Here is a 14,005-nt window from a genome sequence, read left to right as displayed (position 1 = left end):
TGTGTGACTATGATTTATCAGTTTATGATGCTTACTGATATTAGATAAGATAAAATCTGATTCACTTCTCTCTACATGTGACGTTCATTATTAACATTTTACCTGATTGGCTGGCTGCATGCTATTTTCTAGAGTTGTGTTGTTGCTCGTGAGCCATTCTTTGAATACAAAATGAGAAAGACAAACCTAATGCTTTGGTGCCTTAAAAAAAAGCTGTTTTATCTTTAAGGTTCTGTCTTTACACTGAGAGTTGGTGCACATAAATGGCTGAAATCCTGGATCTAGGCTCATGTCAGTACACATTTACATTACTGCTTCAGCTCGGGGAAACTAAGGGTGCTAAATTTACTATAAGTGCATGCTGAAATCAACGCCGGCCTCTCTTCTGTGCGTGAATATGTGATTTCAGTCTTTTTAAGCATCAATAAACATCACTGATGACAATCAGTGAAAACTGGTGGCGTATAAAGTGCAGTCAAGTGTCATCTTAAATGATTTTGCTAGTTCTGTGCAGTGTAAAGTGATTGCATACATCAGTCTGCAGTTTCATTTCCTGGAAAAGGGTACCTGCACTGATGGGCATTTTATTTATGACTGAGCCTATGAGTGTTTGACAGCTTGTGTGTGTTTGTGGTCCTTACATTCATTGTGTACTTCTTTTTTCCTTGTTGTGGATATAAAAGGTGATTTTCTAACCCTGTGTCTATTGTAATGTATAATTTTCTCACTAACAGTTAATCAACAGAGAAATATTTTACTCCTCTGAATGCATTTGTGTAAACTCAAGCCATGAATAAGGGCGCACACGAGAATGTGCATCATTGTATCCCTTAGTGTTTATGTGTCACTGGTGGTCTCCCACACTGTGCAACAGTGAAATGCAGCTTGTCTAGTTGTGGGCTGATCAGGAACAGATGCTCTTCTCTTACTCAGGATTGCCTTCTAATTGGCTATTACTTTTTATAGACTGTGGTGCAGATTCTGCAACACACTATATTCTCTGCCACATTTCACAGATCATCTGGCACTCTGTTGCTTTAATTTCTTTTTTTTTAATCTTCATGTGCGAGTGACAGGATAAGGGGGTTGTGCGAGAGGCTGTTGACAATCACATCACCTCACCTCACCCCAGATGATACCCCTTTATAATAGCCATAAGGTTCCTGTAACAGCCATGCTTATTGGAGCATCGAAGCCATAACAACAACAACCTCATCTCATTTACTTTTAGAGAAGCCCCCTTGAAGTCGTACCGCTGGGGGCATCTTGACATGACAGCAGCATTTCATAATTAAACCATATAAACTATAAGTCACAACAAAACAAAGAAGTACATGGGATTCAAATTGTGCTACTATCTTTGGGAAATCATATGTTAAAGTGCCCTTTACGCAAATAGCACACAGTTCTCTGATGGTTTCATTTTTTAGTTGTTTAGGTTTACTAATTTTGGCATCTCTTGAGGTTCTGTTATTATACATGTTTATTTAGTTTTAATAGGTCCATCAAAGCTCAATAGGCCATAGACCATATTCCGTGAGTATCCCGGCTTACCTCTCTCGGGGTTTCCAATCATGCTGTAGCGTGGAAAGCCTGGCAGGCTTCTCTCAGGTCCCAGGAGGAAGCCATCTTTGGCCCACTGCACAGTCCCCGAGGCTCGCAACACCTCACACCTCAACACAGCTGTGGCTCCCATCCGCACAGTTAGATTCTTGGGCTCAGTCCTAAAGGCCTGCTGGGCCCGTGTGCCTGGAAACATTAAACAAAAACAAAAAAAAAAAAGGAGAAGCAGGCGCATTGGAAAGGAAACATGAAAGGGATATGTTGGGATTTCATGAAAAGAGATGGAAAAGAATAAGAGCTGAGTATGTGTGAGGAGTGTGATGAAGGAAATAAAATGAGCAGAAGGAGCATGACAAAAACATGCACCACAGGAGAGCAGTCCTGTGGTCTTTTTGTTTGAGAAGGCATCCCATTGTGCCTGGCCACATTATTCATCTTGGCATATGTTTTATTGATGGGAAACTGCAGTGATACGGCCCTGAAAATGAGTCAATAAAGTAATTACTGCAAATTAAATCCCCCCTCGGCCATGCAGATAGGGTATTGGGAAGAGGAAAAAAACATGGGGCACCAGAGACCTTGTTCACCTGTGGTTTTTCCTCAATGTCGATGTCCCACTAGCTAATTCCTCCCGGGAAGAGTAATGATTATCACTTTAATCCCCCTTGTTTGTCATAGTTGGTGTTCACCATCCTTCAGCCAAGCTCTGAGGTGACAGCCTATGGCGCAGTGCACTTGAGTCAGGAAGGTTACGTTAAAGTAGACCACCCACCAGGCTTTTACACTGGGGCTAAGATTATATGAGTATTACACACAATAGTTTATGAATAAATTCAGTTCAAAAAGCCAAATGCAAGTGCATACTCCAATTAGCGTTTAATATCTGAGCGTAAGTCTGTTTAAACAATGCCCCACAGAGAACCTGATTCTATTGGGCTGTTTAAATCTTGACCTTCATTGAAGCAATGGCCAAGTTGTTTGTGAAGTGCATGCTCTATTGCATCTGACAACATGAGTGAGAGGCAGAGCTCTCAGATCAAGGCTGAACCAGTCACCTCACGTCAAATATGAAGGGCAAGATTGGCCATTACAGAGGATGCATACAAACAGCCAAACACAGAAGCAAATTTGCATACAGTTTACATAAATGAATAGTCAATAATGATCTACAGTGCCTACTAAAATACTTCCACAATGGATTTTACTGAGAAATAGAAATATCAAAATGCAGCAATACAATTTCATTTCCATGTCCTAAAGTGAGCTGAATTTATAATCGTTAAGTTAAACCAGTTTTATGGACCATACATAGAGCTTTACAGTAATATTTGCATACTGCTCTTTTACAATATAGGTGCAGCTCTTTATCCATCACAGACACATACACACCACAGACACTTTGGGGGCAGTTTTTGTGGTCTGTATCAAGGACACTTTGGCATGGATGACCTGCTCTATCTCCAAACCACTAAGGCTTTAACCTACTTAAAGTGAGTAGTGTTAGCTAAACTTAGCAAACTTTGGATGTTTCTGTGGCGTTACAGAGATGGGTTAAATCTTCTTCTTGTGGACTTGATATTGCACCTTAGCATGTCACACATAAATAAGAGTTTTATCACCAAAGCACAAGAGGTTAATACCTCAACAACAGCAAGCATGTTTGTTGTGGCTTTTTAATTTTTTTTTATAAATGACATTTATAAATACCCATAGGGGAAATTAAGGGGCAGTATGGTGACTTATTAGCAGCGGTCATTATCTAAGGGGCAATCTCCAGAGCTAAAAAATTACCCCAATGCTTCTTGTGCCACATGATGCTCGTTACTTTAAAAATGTCCAAATTTACATCTTTAAAAATATCGTTTACACCCTGGTATAAATAAATAAACACACACACACACAAAAGGTTTTAGCACCTATGGCTAGGTTTCATTATTATTATTATCATTATTTTGCTAATGCATCCACCTGGATTGATTGACAGGTGTCCTGATACAGGTAGGTGAAGCAGACCGGTTATCTTTTAGGCTTCATCCACTATTTCACGTAACTCTTCACTGTTTATGTCTGCTGGTGGTGCTTTTTGGAGCATTTTTAATGGATTATGTGACCAATATTATGAGCTGTAGTATGGCACAGCGCTAGTTTCTGCTTCTGCAATGGTGAGTAAAATTCTAGTATTTTATTCCTCTCTTGCTTAACACTATATGTATGTCTATACAATTTATGAAGCTTGCTAACCAAACTAGCTAGCATCAGGTGATAAACTAGCATCCAAAACACCAACACGTGACGTCCTGGTGCCTGAAGGTAAGAGTTCAGTTCAGGTTTTTTTGACATTCTGTTGCAAAACAGCTGTAAAAACAGTTCTCACCAGCCAGCATTTGTCCATCCACCCCTTCAGCAGATGTGGAATAACGTTTGTATTCACGTGCAGTCGTGTTTATGGTATTCTGATAGAGTCAGGTATTTATGCTTTGTTTTGTTCTTCACCTTCTCCTCTTCTTGAGGGAAATATTTTGCTTGTGAAAGAGTGTCAAGGAAGGCGGTAGGTAACCAGACTCAGAAGGCATTTTGGGTTCCCAGAGATGAGCAGTTTTTTGTTTTGTTTTTTTTACAATCACCCCCAATATTTGTGAAACTTAAAACAAAACTCATAACAGGAAACAAAGAGCACACGGAATAAGCAACACACCTCACCTGTCAATTCCCCTTCTGTTAGTGTAGCCAGTACCACTAGTTTAAGGTGAGAAATCGACAACTCAACACAAATGGCTGAGAATCACATGAAGCTCACTCCTCTCCTGATTAACTCATTTACACAGCTAAATGCTCCATATAAGAAAACTATTAGGACAAATCACTTCATAATCTTATAAACTAACAAAAGGAAAATGCCTGTGCAGAAAAACTCCCCTCTTGATGGATTAACCTGGTGATGTCAGACATGACATCATCAGCACTTTAAAAGTCAGGAAATGCTGGAGGGATTTGGGGGGAGCTTTCCCACACCTGACCTACATGGATACTCAGAACAAAGAAACAATGGAAGAATATAAATGAGTTAAATCTGCGACATAATAAAATATAACGCAACATGTGATTAACTGTTTGCTTTAATCTGCTGAATGTTTGAGTTTGACTGCAACATAATGGTTACACAAACAAACCTAGGTATAATAAGTAAAGCAATGTTACTTTGCCAATAGCAAATCAGAGCAAATAAACATATGTAGAGAATAATGTGCTTAATGTGTAAAACATTCATACTTACAGTATGAGACAACTGAAGAGTCCAACTGCTCATCCACTTTGCCACATAGATGTTTGCAAGTGTGCAATTTGACTTTTAACCCACATTTCCATACTTATTTTAATGTTGTAAGTTAAAGTTATTCTTTGCTGTTAAAGAGCAACAATATTTCTTGTTTAGGTGACAGATGTACCTCATGTATCTCTGTTCTTTAATTGTGTTTGGTAAATTCCATGAACTGGAAGTCATTTGTCACCATGGAAACATGATGTGACTTTCACTTAGTGTTATTTACTTTCTTTATAAAGTATTTGATGACAAAAAAGCTGACAGTTTAAAAGAATTGTGACAATAGAACAAAAATCTTAAACAACTCCCACCTAAGCAAAGTTACAAGCCAAATTACAATTTAGTCAATAATAACATAACATTACTCTGGATGAAGAACTAATTCCCTGTGAATAAGTTTCCTTTATGCCCTGAATAAATCTGGTGGGAAACTGGTTGTAATATAAATTGTCCATCAGCCAAAAACAGGGAAAAGATTTAACCAATGATGTTCTACTTGATTAGGCAAACCGAAGAGACAGTGGAAATTTTAAGAGTAAGTCCTATGCACCTATAGGAGACCTTACCTTACTATAAACCATGATGATGATCCTCAAAGGAGAAATGCAATCTAGTTCTTGCATATTTCTCACACTTACATTTTTCAGACTTTAATATTAAAAAGACAAGCCGATACAAAATGCAGTTTTTAAATGGTGATTTCACAAGTCTGGGGGATCATCAAGATATTTTTTGGGCAAATATGAGACAAGCATTCGTGTTCTTTTTGGTCAGCGGTGGTTTTCACCCTGCTCTGGATGCCATTTTTGTTCAGTCTCTTTCTTGTTGCTGAATCATGAACTCTGACCTTAACTGAGGCAAATGTGATCTGCAGTTCCTTAGATGCCGTTCTGGGTTCTTTTGTGACCTTCTGGATGACTCGTCCGTGCACTCTGGGAGTAATTTTAGTAGAGTTTCACTACTGTTCCAGGTTTTCTTGATTTGTGGATAATAGCTCCAAACCGTAGTTTGCTGGAGTCCCAAAGCCTTAAAAATGCCTTTGAAACCCTTTCCAAACCGATTGATGTCAGTGAGTTTGTTTCTCATCATTTTCTTAAGGTCGCAGCAAGTTGTCTTGCTCTTTGAGATTTTTAAACTTCACTTTGACAGACAGGATCTGTTTAAATCATTTCTGGATTCAGCAGGTCTGACAGTAATCAGGTCTGGGGGTGGCTATTATAACTGAACTCAGCTTTCTAAAAAATGTGGTTAATTGCAGTTAATTCATGATTTAATAATCAGTTAGTTTTCACATACACCCATGTAGCTATGGATGGCTTTTTTCTGTAATAAATGAAATCTTCAATTAAAAACTGCAGTTTGAATTTGTCTAACATGGAAATTTGTTTGATTATCTGAAATATGGTATATAGTATGATAGATATGGAAAACAATAAGAAATCAGAAAAAAGCCAAATACCTTCTTACATAAGACCCACAGTAAATCAATTATTGCTGCAGAAAACATAGCAATTAAGGCAAGATTTTCAACGTGTAAGGTGAAGAGATCACCATGAGATTAAGGTTGTACAGTGCTTTACTTACTGTACACTCCTATTTGAGGCAGGTTGAGAAGGTGACCTGAATGTATCACTGACGTTATTCTGTTTCAGTGAAAATTAAGACTTCAAAAAAGTGCTCTGGCCAGTCAACAGAGCACTGTTCCCAGTGCTCTGTTGACTGGCCAGAACAGGGAAGGGACTTGGAAAGGCCACAGTTACTGTAATAACTCCACGGTGACATTTGATTCTCTTACCCAAGATAAAACAGAGAAAGGGTAGGACTGCAGGAGACACAATCCGGGCTGACAAGAAGTCCATTTCACCGCTGACACCTGACCTTCAACAACCCTGGAACAACCATTTAAAAAAAAAAAAAATCACAAATGACATATACACATCCACTACAGGCAGACATTAGGTTAGAAAGACAAGATGGGAAGGATTATTTTTCTTTCCATATTTTGTCATATTTTGTGAGTGTCGACATGATTTGATTTGCTGACAAACTATTTTTTAACATATCATTGTTTTGTAACAGTCCAGCACATGTTTACAACTCTATCTCTGCAGACTTCCAATTGATCATTCAGTTAATCAATGAATCATTCATAGTTCCATTAAAGTGGAGCTTAAGGCATTTAAAAGCATGGTTCTAATTTTAATGGCGTTTAATGGTGAAAAACCTTTTCTTGAGGATACACTCTTTGCAGTGTGTTTCAAATGAGAAAATGCAGAGGAACATTTTCGTTGAGCTAGAGTTAGTCTTGTGATGAGTATGAGAGTGTGCACAATTCCCTTAAGGCCATACACATATTTGTGATTAGTTGCACTAAAGACCTCTGTGGTCTCTGCAGCATTTCTCCTGGCTTTTCTTAAAGAATCAGCTTTGGGAGCAAAGAATGGAAGATAAAGGACCTTTCTCTCAGCCTCCGAGAGCCGATTTTTAAACTTAGCCTGTGGAAACCAGTGTATACATGGGACGCACAAAAAAATGGAACAAAAATGTCCTTAGTAGCGATCTAAATTTCACTAATATAAATTTAGAATTTGTATTAAATTGATATTAAATTAAACCACTATCACTTGATTTATATAGCATAGCAGCTGCCTTACCCTATAAAGTAAACTCCCCATAGCTTTTTGCATAAAATGGTTGATACAGTACTGTAAAAAAATCTTAAAAGACCCCTTATTTCTTTATTTCTTCCAAGGACCCAGACATTCTTGTAATTTTTAAGGTGGTCTTCAGCAACAGTCCTCCAGGCTTTTTTGAAGCTGTTTCTCTCTGGACGTTGGCTACTTTTTTGCTTATTGTCAGTCCAGTCCTGGTGCCTGTTGCAAAATTTGTTCACATTTGTTTAGTTGAAACTATGACAAATGCTAAAGATAACAGAGGCATAGAACTTTATTTTTGCACCAACAAGGTGATTCCCAGTAGACTATGAGCCAAAAACTTGGCATGTCTTGGCATGGTGTGGGGGTTATCGTTATCCCTAAAAATTTGAAGAAAATGGAGCGTTGGAGGACAAAAACTAAAGTACTGTAGGTGCAAAAAATCAGAACCAAAAACCAAAAACAACGAATTGTATCTTAAGGTCAAGGCCTTAAGATATCGGAAAGACCTGACCTAAGAAATAGGTAAGGTATATCTGACCCTTTCATTAATCCATTTACTGTGCACTGAAGTCTCATCAGAAATGGCCTGAATGGACGGGTGGCTCCCAAGAAGCCGTTCTTAGTAATTAAACTGGAAGAAAGAGGAATGCCAGATTACACAAGAACTGGACTAAAAATCAGTGTCAACAGGCCTGATGAAATGATGAATCCAAATGATTTCAATGAATCCAAATGAAATTTCCAGTTTAAAATTTTATCGATATATACAGAAAAGGTCCGGAGCGAGTGTTTATAGCTATCTGTAAAACATGGTGGAGGCTCTGTCAATGTTTAAGACAAGCCAATGCTGTTGGGGATTTTGTCAAAAATTATGGAATTATGAACACAGAAAAGTGCCATCAGATTTTGATCCACCATACAATACCATCGGGAAAAAATCTGATTGGCAACAGCTTCATTTTTCAGCATAACAGCGATCCCACAAACACACTGCAAATGCAGTAAAAGCATATCTGGATTGAAAATCTACACAGAGTGGAACAAAAGGTAGCCAACATCTAAAGAAGGGCTTTGAATGCCCTTCATTAAGTCTGAAGAATTATTTCTGGAGACTAAAAGAAATCAGACTAAAAGATGTGTTAAAGATGGGCATACAAAGGCGGCCCTACCAAATGTTAGCTTTCGGTCTTGTTAGAATGATATAACCTCTGTTTTTGTTTTATATGTTGTAATTCCATTTGTATTTATACATATTTCAATTTCAAAAAATCTCTGCACATATTTCCATTCCCTAGAAAAGTATAAAGAAACAAGAAACACTCAGAGAAAGCAAATATCCACCAAGGCAACTCACTCTCTGAGCAGTTTTTACTTTTAATGGAATAGTGTTGCATGTTGCATATGTTCATTTAGTTTTCTTTTTAAACATAAGAAATTTGTAGGGCAGTACAACTGCGATAAGGGTAGCATGTTTACTCTGATTACACAGACATTATGTAGAAGTAGGTAATGATAATGATAGTGGACATAGATTTATGGACATAAAAAAAATTTGAGCTTATTTTATATTTTACAACAGTAAAATACTAACTAACTAGCAACCTCATTCTCTTTGTCTTGACAATGCTTTCTTTAAGGATATCACGCATTTTGGAAATAAGGGCAGATGTGAAAAGTAAGACAGAGATCAGAGGTCAAAAACAACATGATATTTGGATCCAAACTATAATTTGATATTTAGACTCCTCATATGCCAGCGTATCATTTCCAAAATGCTGCCAATAAGAACGAAGGCTTGTAAACATACATTTGAAGATAAAATACATTTTATGAAAGTTTGACCTTATTTGACCCCGAGGAAAAGGTCAAAGATCCAAAGTAAAGGGATATTTAGATGCCCCATATAAGAATCCCTATATACCTATATGCTGTCAATACAAACAATGGTAGTAAGAAACACAGGTTTAAATAGCATCTTTATTTTAATTACCTTCAGATCAATCTACTGACCTTGAAGGAGAGCTCAAAGGAATACTTTTCATATATATTGACTGTATATGTTGAATACGCAGAAACTTGTAAAAAAACATAGTTTCTAAGGCTTTCTGTCAGTTTTTGACCAATAAACCATTAAGTTGACCTTGAAGACCTTGGTAGACGTAAGCTACATTTTAATGGATTTGATCAGGATTCATTCTAAACTTTTTGACTTCATAGAGAGAATGACACAGACACAAATGTTACAGCAAACATAACGTTCTCAATGGGGGTCATGAGGGTTAGCTCGGGACTTTTGAATATTGCTGTGAGTCAGAAAATCTCCATATGAGTTGTTGTAAATGTTGAGGTAAGAGTACATACAGAGTGTTCTGGTTAACTCTTGTATTGGCACAGTCCATTAAGATAGTCAATTAGAGTGTGCATTTGGATATTTTCTCCAGATAAATGAGTATAGAAATGTGGTCCACTTTCTGCATCGTGGCATGCTCCTGTTGTGAATGGTGACAAAAGAACATTTTAGAAATTAATGACATAGGCAGTGCTGTGGTTCCAAGCCAATAGCATTCAATATTGTGGATACAGACTTGAGTTATTTGACCTGGAAGAGAGCTCTGTGGATTTTAAATCAGTATGTAATCACTTCAATGTATCTGCTGCAGGAGTGGAACAAATAATAGTGATTTACTTAATTGAAAACTAAACATTTTCTCATCTGAACAGACAAAATGAATTGGAGGCAATAGCTTTTTGACGCATCTTCCCTGAGTCGATTAGTTGCACTCCAACAGGCTTTGATAAGAATTAACTCACACTTAATTATTTTTTCGCTCTCAAAACATTAGTGTATTTCAGAGCCCCAAGTATACTCTTTGAACACACAAGGGCAATTATTTCCCTCTTCAATTAATAGAAAATCTTTCTGAGGTTAAAAATGCCCTTCTTCTCTTTATCTCTGCCTCGTGAAGGTAAACACAAAGACGATAATTTCCCGGCTTCTTCTTAAGATTTTGTCTTCACGTGAATGGCAATTTAGCATTTTCCATCTCCCGATAAGCGCTGGATTCCGTTCATTTGTCACCATACAATTAGAAATGCCAAAATCTCATCTCTACCGTTGGGATTTAGGCCTCAAACATCAACCATTTCCTGTGAGGAGGAGAAATGTTTGTGCAGCACAGAGCGGTTGCTGTTGGCCTCGTGAGTCACCATTTTCATTGGGATTCTTAATGAAAGCAGACACAGCCTGGCTGACCTCCCCACATTCCCATTACCTAGTCAAACAACCACCTTAATTGCCTTAAAAATACAGCCAGTCGCAAGAATGCTCATTAAATGATACATGTTGATTTCCTTTGTATGCAAAAAAAAGTGCGACGGTGTAGCATTTGCAGAATAACTGTAACGTGTCATTCAAAATGTGGCATTAGATAAATACCAGACTGAATGGCAATTTAATTTGTCTTCGACTATAAGAAAGAGACATATTTTACTACTGCAGCACTCAATTGGTTCGGTGTTTTTTCTCTTTTCGACCTTGTTCTTCTCTAGCTTCTTACAAATGCAAATTAGAAAGTTTGATTTGAAATTTGATTCGCTTTTAGAGACAACGCTGCCACTCTCCCCGCAAGGACATTAGAAGTAGCTGAACTATTCAGCGTGACCCCGACAGGTAGATTTTTAATGGCATCTTTCATAACATCATCAAACGACTCAATACACTCAATCCTAGACCAATTTAACATAAAACCCCATGAAATCAGTCAATGCGCAGAAAATGAAGTTTCAACCTCCATGCAGCCATCCATTTCAGATGTGGTCATACATCTTAATGCCAACCTAAACTCTTACCAATCTCACCAATTGCCTGTGGGTACAATTACTGTAGCTTATAGAGGCTGTCTTGTGAACTATTACTGCTTCAGCTCTGAGTTGCTGATAAAGAGGGCTTCTAAAAGATGTGGATTAGATTATCAACAGAATCTAATTACATCTAAATCCTCGATTTCTCATTTAAACATGGCATTTCATAAGCAGTCTGATTAGAGCAGACAAGCTAAATCATATCAGCTTGGCCAATACACACGCCCAGTCCAATTTCAAAGCACTCAAGTAAACACTTGCTTTGTTTCCGGTCCCTTTGGCTCAAAGTGTTCAAGTTTACTGGATTACACTGACTTCGTTACACAAACTGACACACCTGCTCTCCCCAGGAAAAAGTTGAGAGACAGAGAGGCAAAGCCTCCTTTCAACCCTCACCAACTCAGGCACATCTGCCTGCCTAGGGTACACAGAAAAAAAAAATGAGGCAAGCACACAGACACACAGAGAGGGCGTACCTCCTTCTTAAAAAAGCCAAGAACCTTTTGAATAGGTGTGCGAATTTGCATGAGAGAAAGGGAGCCGTGCTTACCTGTTGAGTGACGCAAAGGCTCAGGAGCGTCTTTTTTGTCTTCCTGATCTACAGATGACTCTCTGAACACAAGTGAGCCTAGGAGATGTTAAAGAATGCCAATGGGACTCCCCCATCTCTCACTCCTTAGTCTAAGACAGAGGCAAACAGATAAAGAGAGGGAGAGAAGCAATAGCGCGGAGTGCAGAATGAAGGGAGTTGTGTATGAGAAGTGTTGATGGAGGTGCTTCGAAGGGGGTCAAGTCAGCCGTGAAATAAATGTCAGAAAAACAATAACAAGGTTACAGCTGGCTTAGCAGTTCTAACATTTTTCTATGTTTAAAGCTCCACAATGATAACTGACCACTTGTAATGTTGAAGGACCTCTGGTTTATTGAATGAATAAAAGCGGTAAAGTTATAACAGCTTGATAAAGCTGCAGTCAGCCAGAAATCTCAGGCACATGGATGTAGCTTCTTTTTTGCTCTGCTTTTCTCTGGAGTGTTCATGGTTCCCATTATTTAGCATTACAGTGTGCATGGGTTGAAAGGAGCAGAGCAACCCTCAAAGATCCAGATGCAACATGGATGTCTTTACAACTGCTAGTTTGTAACATTTATGCTCATACATAATGAATGGAATAGAGACTATCCACACGGCTGTATTTCCTGTATTCAATACTCCCAGGCTGATCTGCTCTATTGCAGAAGTGGAGAAAGAGAGGAGCCGCAGAACTCACTTTAAACACAGATTTTTTTTCTTTATTTTATTTTTACTTTTGATTTTTTTTTTCTGACTCTTGCCCCTTCACCCCCACCCACTCCTTTTGTCAATTATATACTTCCAACTGAATGGTCGCTGGAGAACACCACCATTTGCTCAGTGGAACATACTGAAAGCTCTTCTAGTAAGGCAACTTGAAGGTCATGTTGATTTTCCATGTGCATGTATTTTTCATTTGATCTGCTCATAGTCCATACATGTGCTGTGAATGCATGTACCAGCTATTTGCTCAGTATAACCACAGAAGCACTTGCACAGCTGCATTTGTTATTGCAGCGTGGGTCAGTCATGCAGTGATGACAATCCAGCCACTGTCATTGAGAAGAGTGCAAAGACTTCCACATACATGGCAGCACATAATACAGAAAGAGTGTTCTATAAATCTGGCAACTGGAGCCTTATGTTATGCTGCACAGTATGCTATGTGTACTGCATATGTCTCTGTGTTTGTGTGTAGGTCATGGAGGTGGGTGTGTGCGCGCGCGTGTGTGTGTGTGGCCCAGATGTTAGCAGCTGGCTTGTGTATTTGATGCTGGCCCCACAGACAGTCATTAAGCCCAGCAGCCCAGGGCTAGAAGGTTAATTCCCCCGCCTGGAGGGGTCTGTTAGGTGGGAGGCAGGAGGAAAAGGAGCGGAGGAGGTGGAGTGTGAGGTGGAGAGGGTGGTGAGGAGGCGGGGGAGCAATGGGAGGCGAGGGGGCTGTGAAGCTCAGAACTCAGTTCACACAAACAGCACTGTCAGCAAGACTGGAGCAGCTCTACTGCCAGACGAAGAAAGGGGAGGGAGGGAGCTGGGGCCTGACAGAGAGGTAAGGAAGGGAGGGAGGGAGATGGACAGAGGACCTGAAGATGAATGGTGAGAGGAGGGGGATGCAAGGAAGAGATGGGAAATACAGTAAGGGGGCAAAAAGAATTCATGTCAGGGAGTTGGACAGGCAGAGGGGGAGATGAAGGGGACATGAACGAGCAAGGTAATGGAGCGGGAGAAACGGATGGAGGAAGGAGGCCGAAAGATACTGTAAAATGGGCTGTGGAGTGATGAATAGAAGACTAGAGAGGTGCAGAGGAAGGGGGGAGATGGGCGGAAGGAAGGCTGACATGAAGAGTTGTTTTGAAAACCAACAGGAAGTCTACTGACTCAGACCAGTGCGTCAGGGAAAGCTAGGAGGAAGATTAATCAAAGAAAGCAATAAGAACTACGGTGAAAAGCAACACAATATGTGGAAAAAGGAATGATAGGGTCATGTCCAGGAGATTGATTCAGAGACGGCAAAGTAGGTGTCTGGCTGCA

At 39.2% G+C, this 14,005-nt stretch overlaps 1 protein-coding gene across 3 annotated transcripts in view; it reads right to left on the bottom strand.

Annotated features, from left to right (window-relative positions):
• Positions 1–12,046, bottom strand: part of nphs1 (NPHS1 adhesion molecule, nephrin) — a 45,625-nt gene extending 33,579 nt beyond the window's left edge. Inside the window, exons 1-3 of one of the 3 annotated variants that reach the window (XM_005943134.2) lie at positions 11,954–12,046; positions 6,681–6,774; positions 1,555–1,749 (exon numbers count right to left, since the gene is read on the bottom strand). In XM_005943134.2, the coding sequence (XP_005943196.1) occupies positions 1,555–1,749; positions 6,681–6,744 (259 nt within the window). In that variant the 5' untranslated portion in view covers positions 6,745–6,774; positions 11,954–12,046. Of the gene's footprint in view, positions 1–1,554; positions 1,750–3,937; positions 6,318–6,680; positions 7,392–11,953 lie in introns of those variants that run through there. The other 2 variants (XM_042223825.1, XM_005943135.3) reach the window with 2 other exon arrangements.
• Between the last annotated feature and the right edge of the window lie 1,959 nt (positions 12,047–14,005).

This window comes from Haplochromis burtoni, unplaced genomic scaffold (genome assembly GCF_018398535.1).
Source record: "Haplochromis burtoni strain Fernald_Lab_line unplaced genomic scaffold, NCSU_Asbu1 Contig_120, whole genome shotgun sequence".
In the NCBI taxonomy this organism is placed as follows: Eukaryota; Metazoa; Chordata; class Actinopteri; order Cichliformes; family Cichlidae; genus Haplochromis; species Haplochromis burtoni.
Note: the sequence above shows the minus strand (reverse complement) of the source record. Positions and strands in the feature narration are given on the sequence as shown.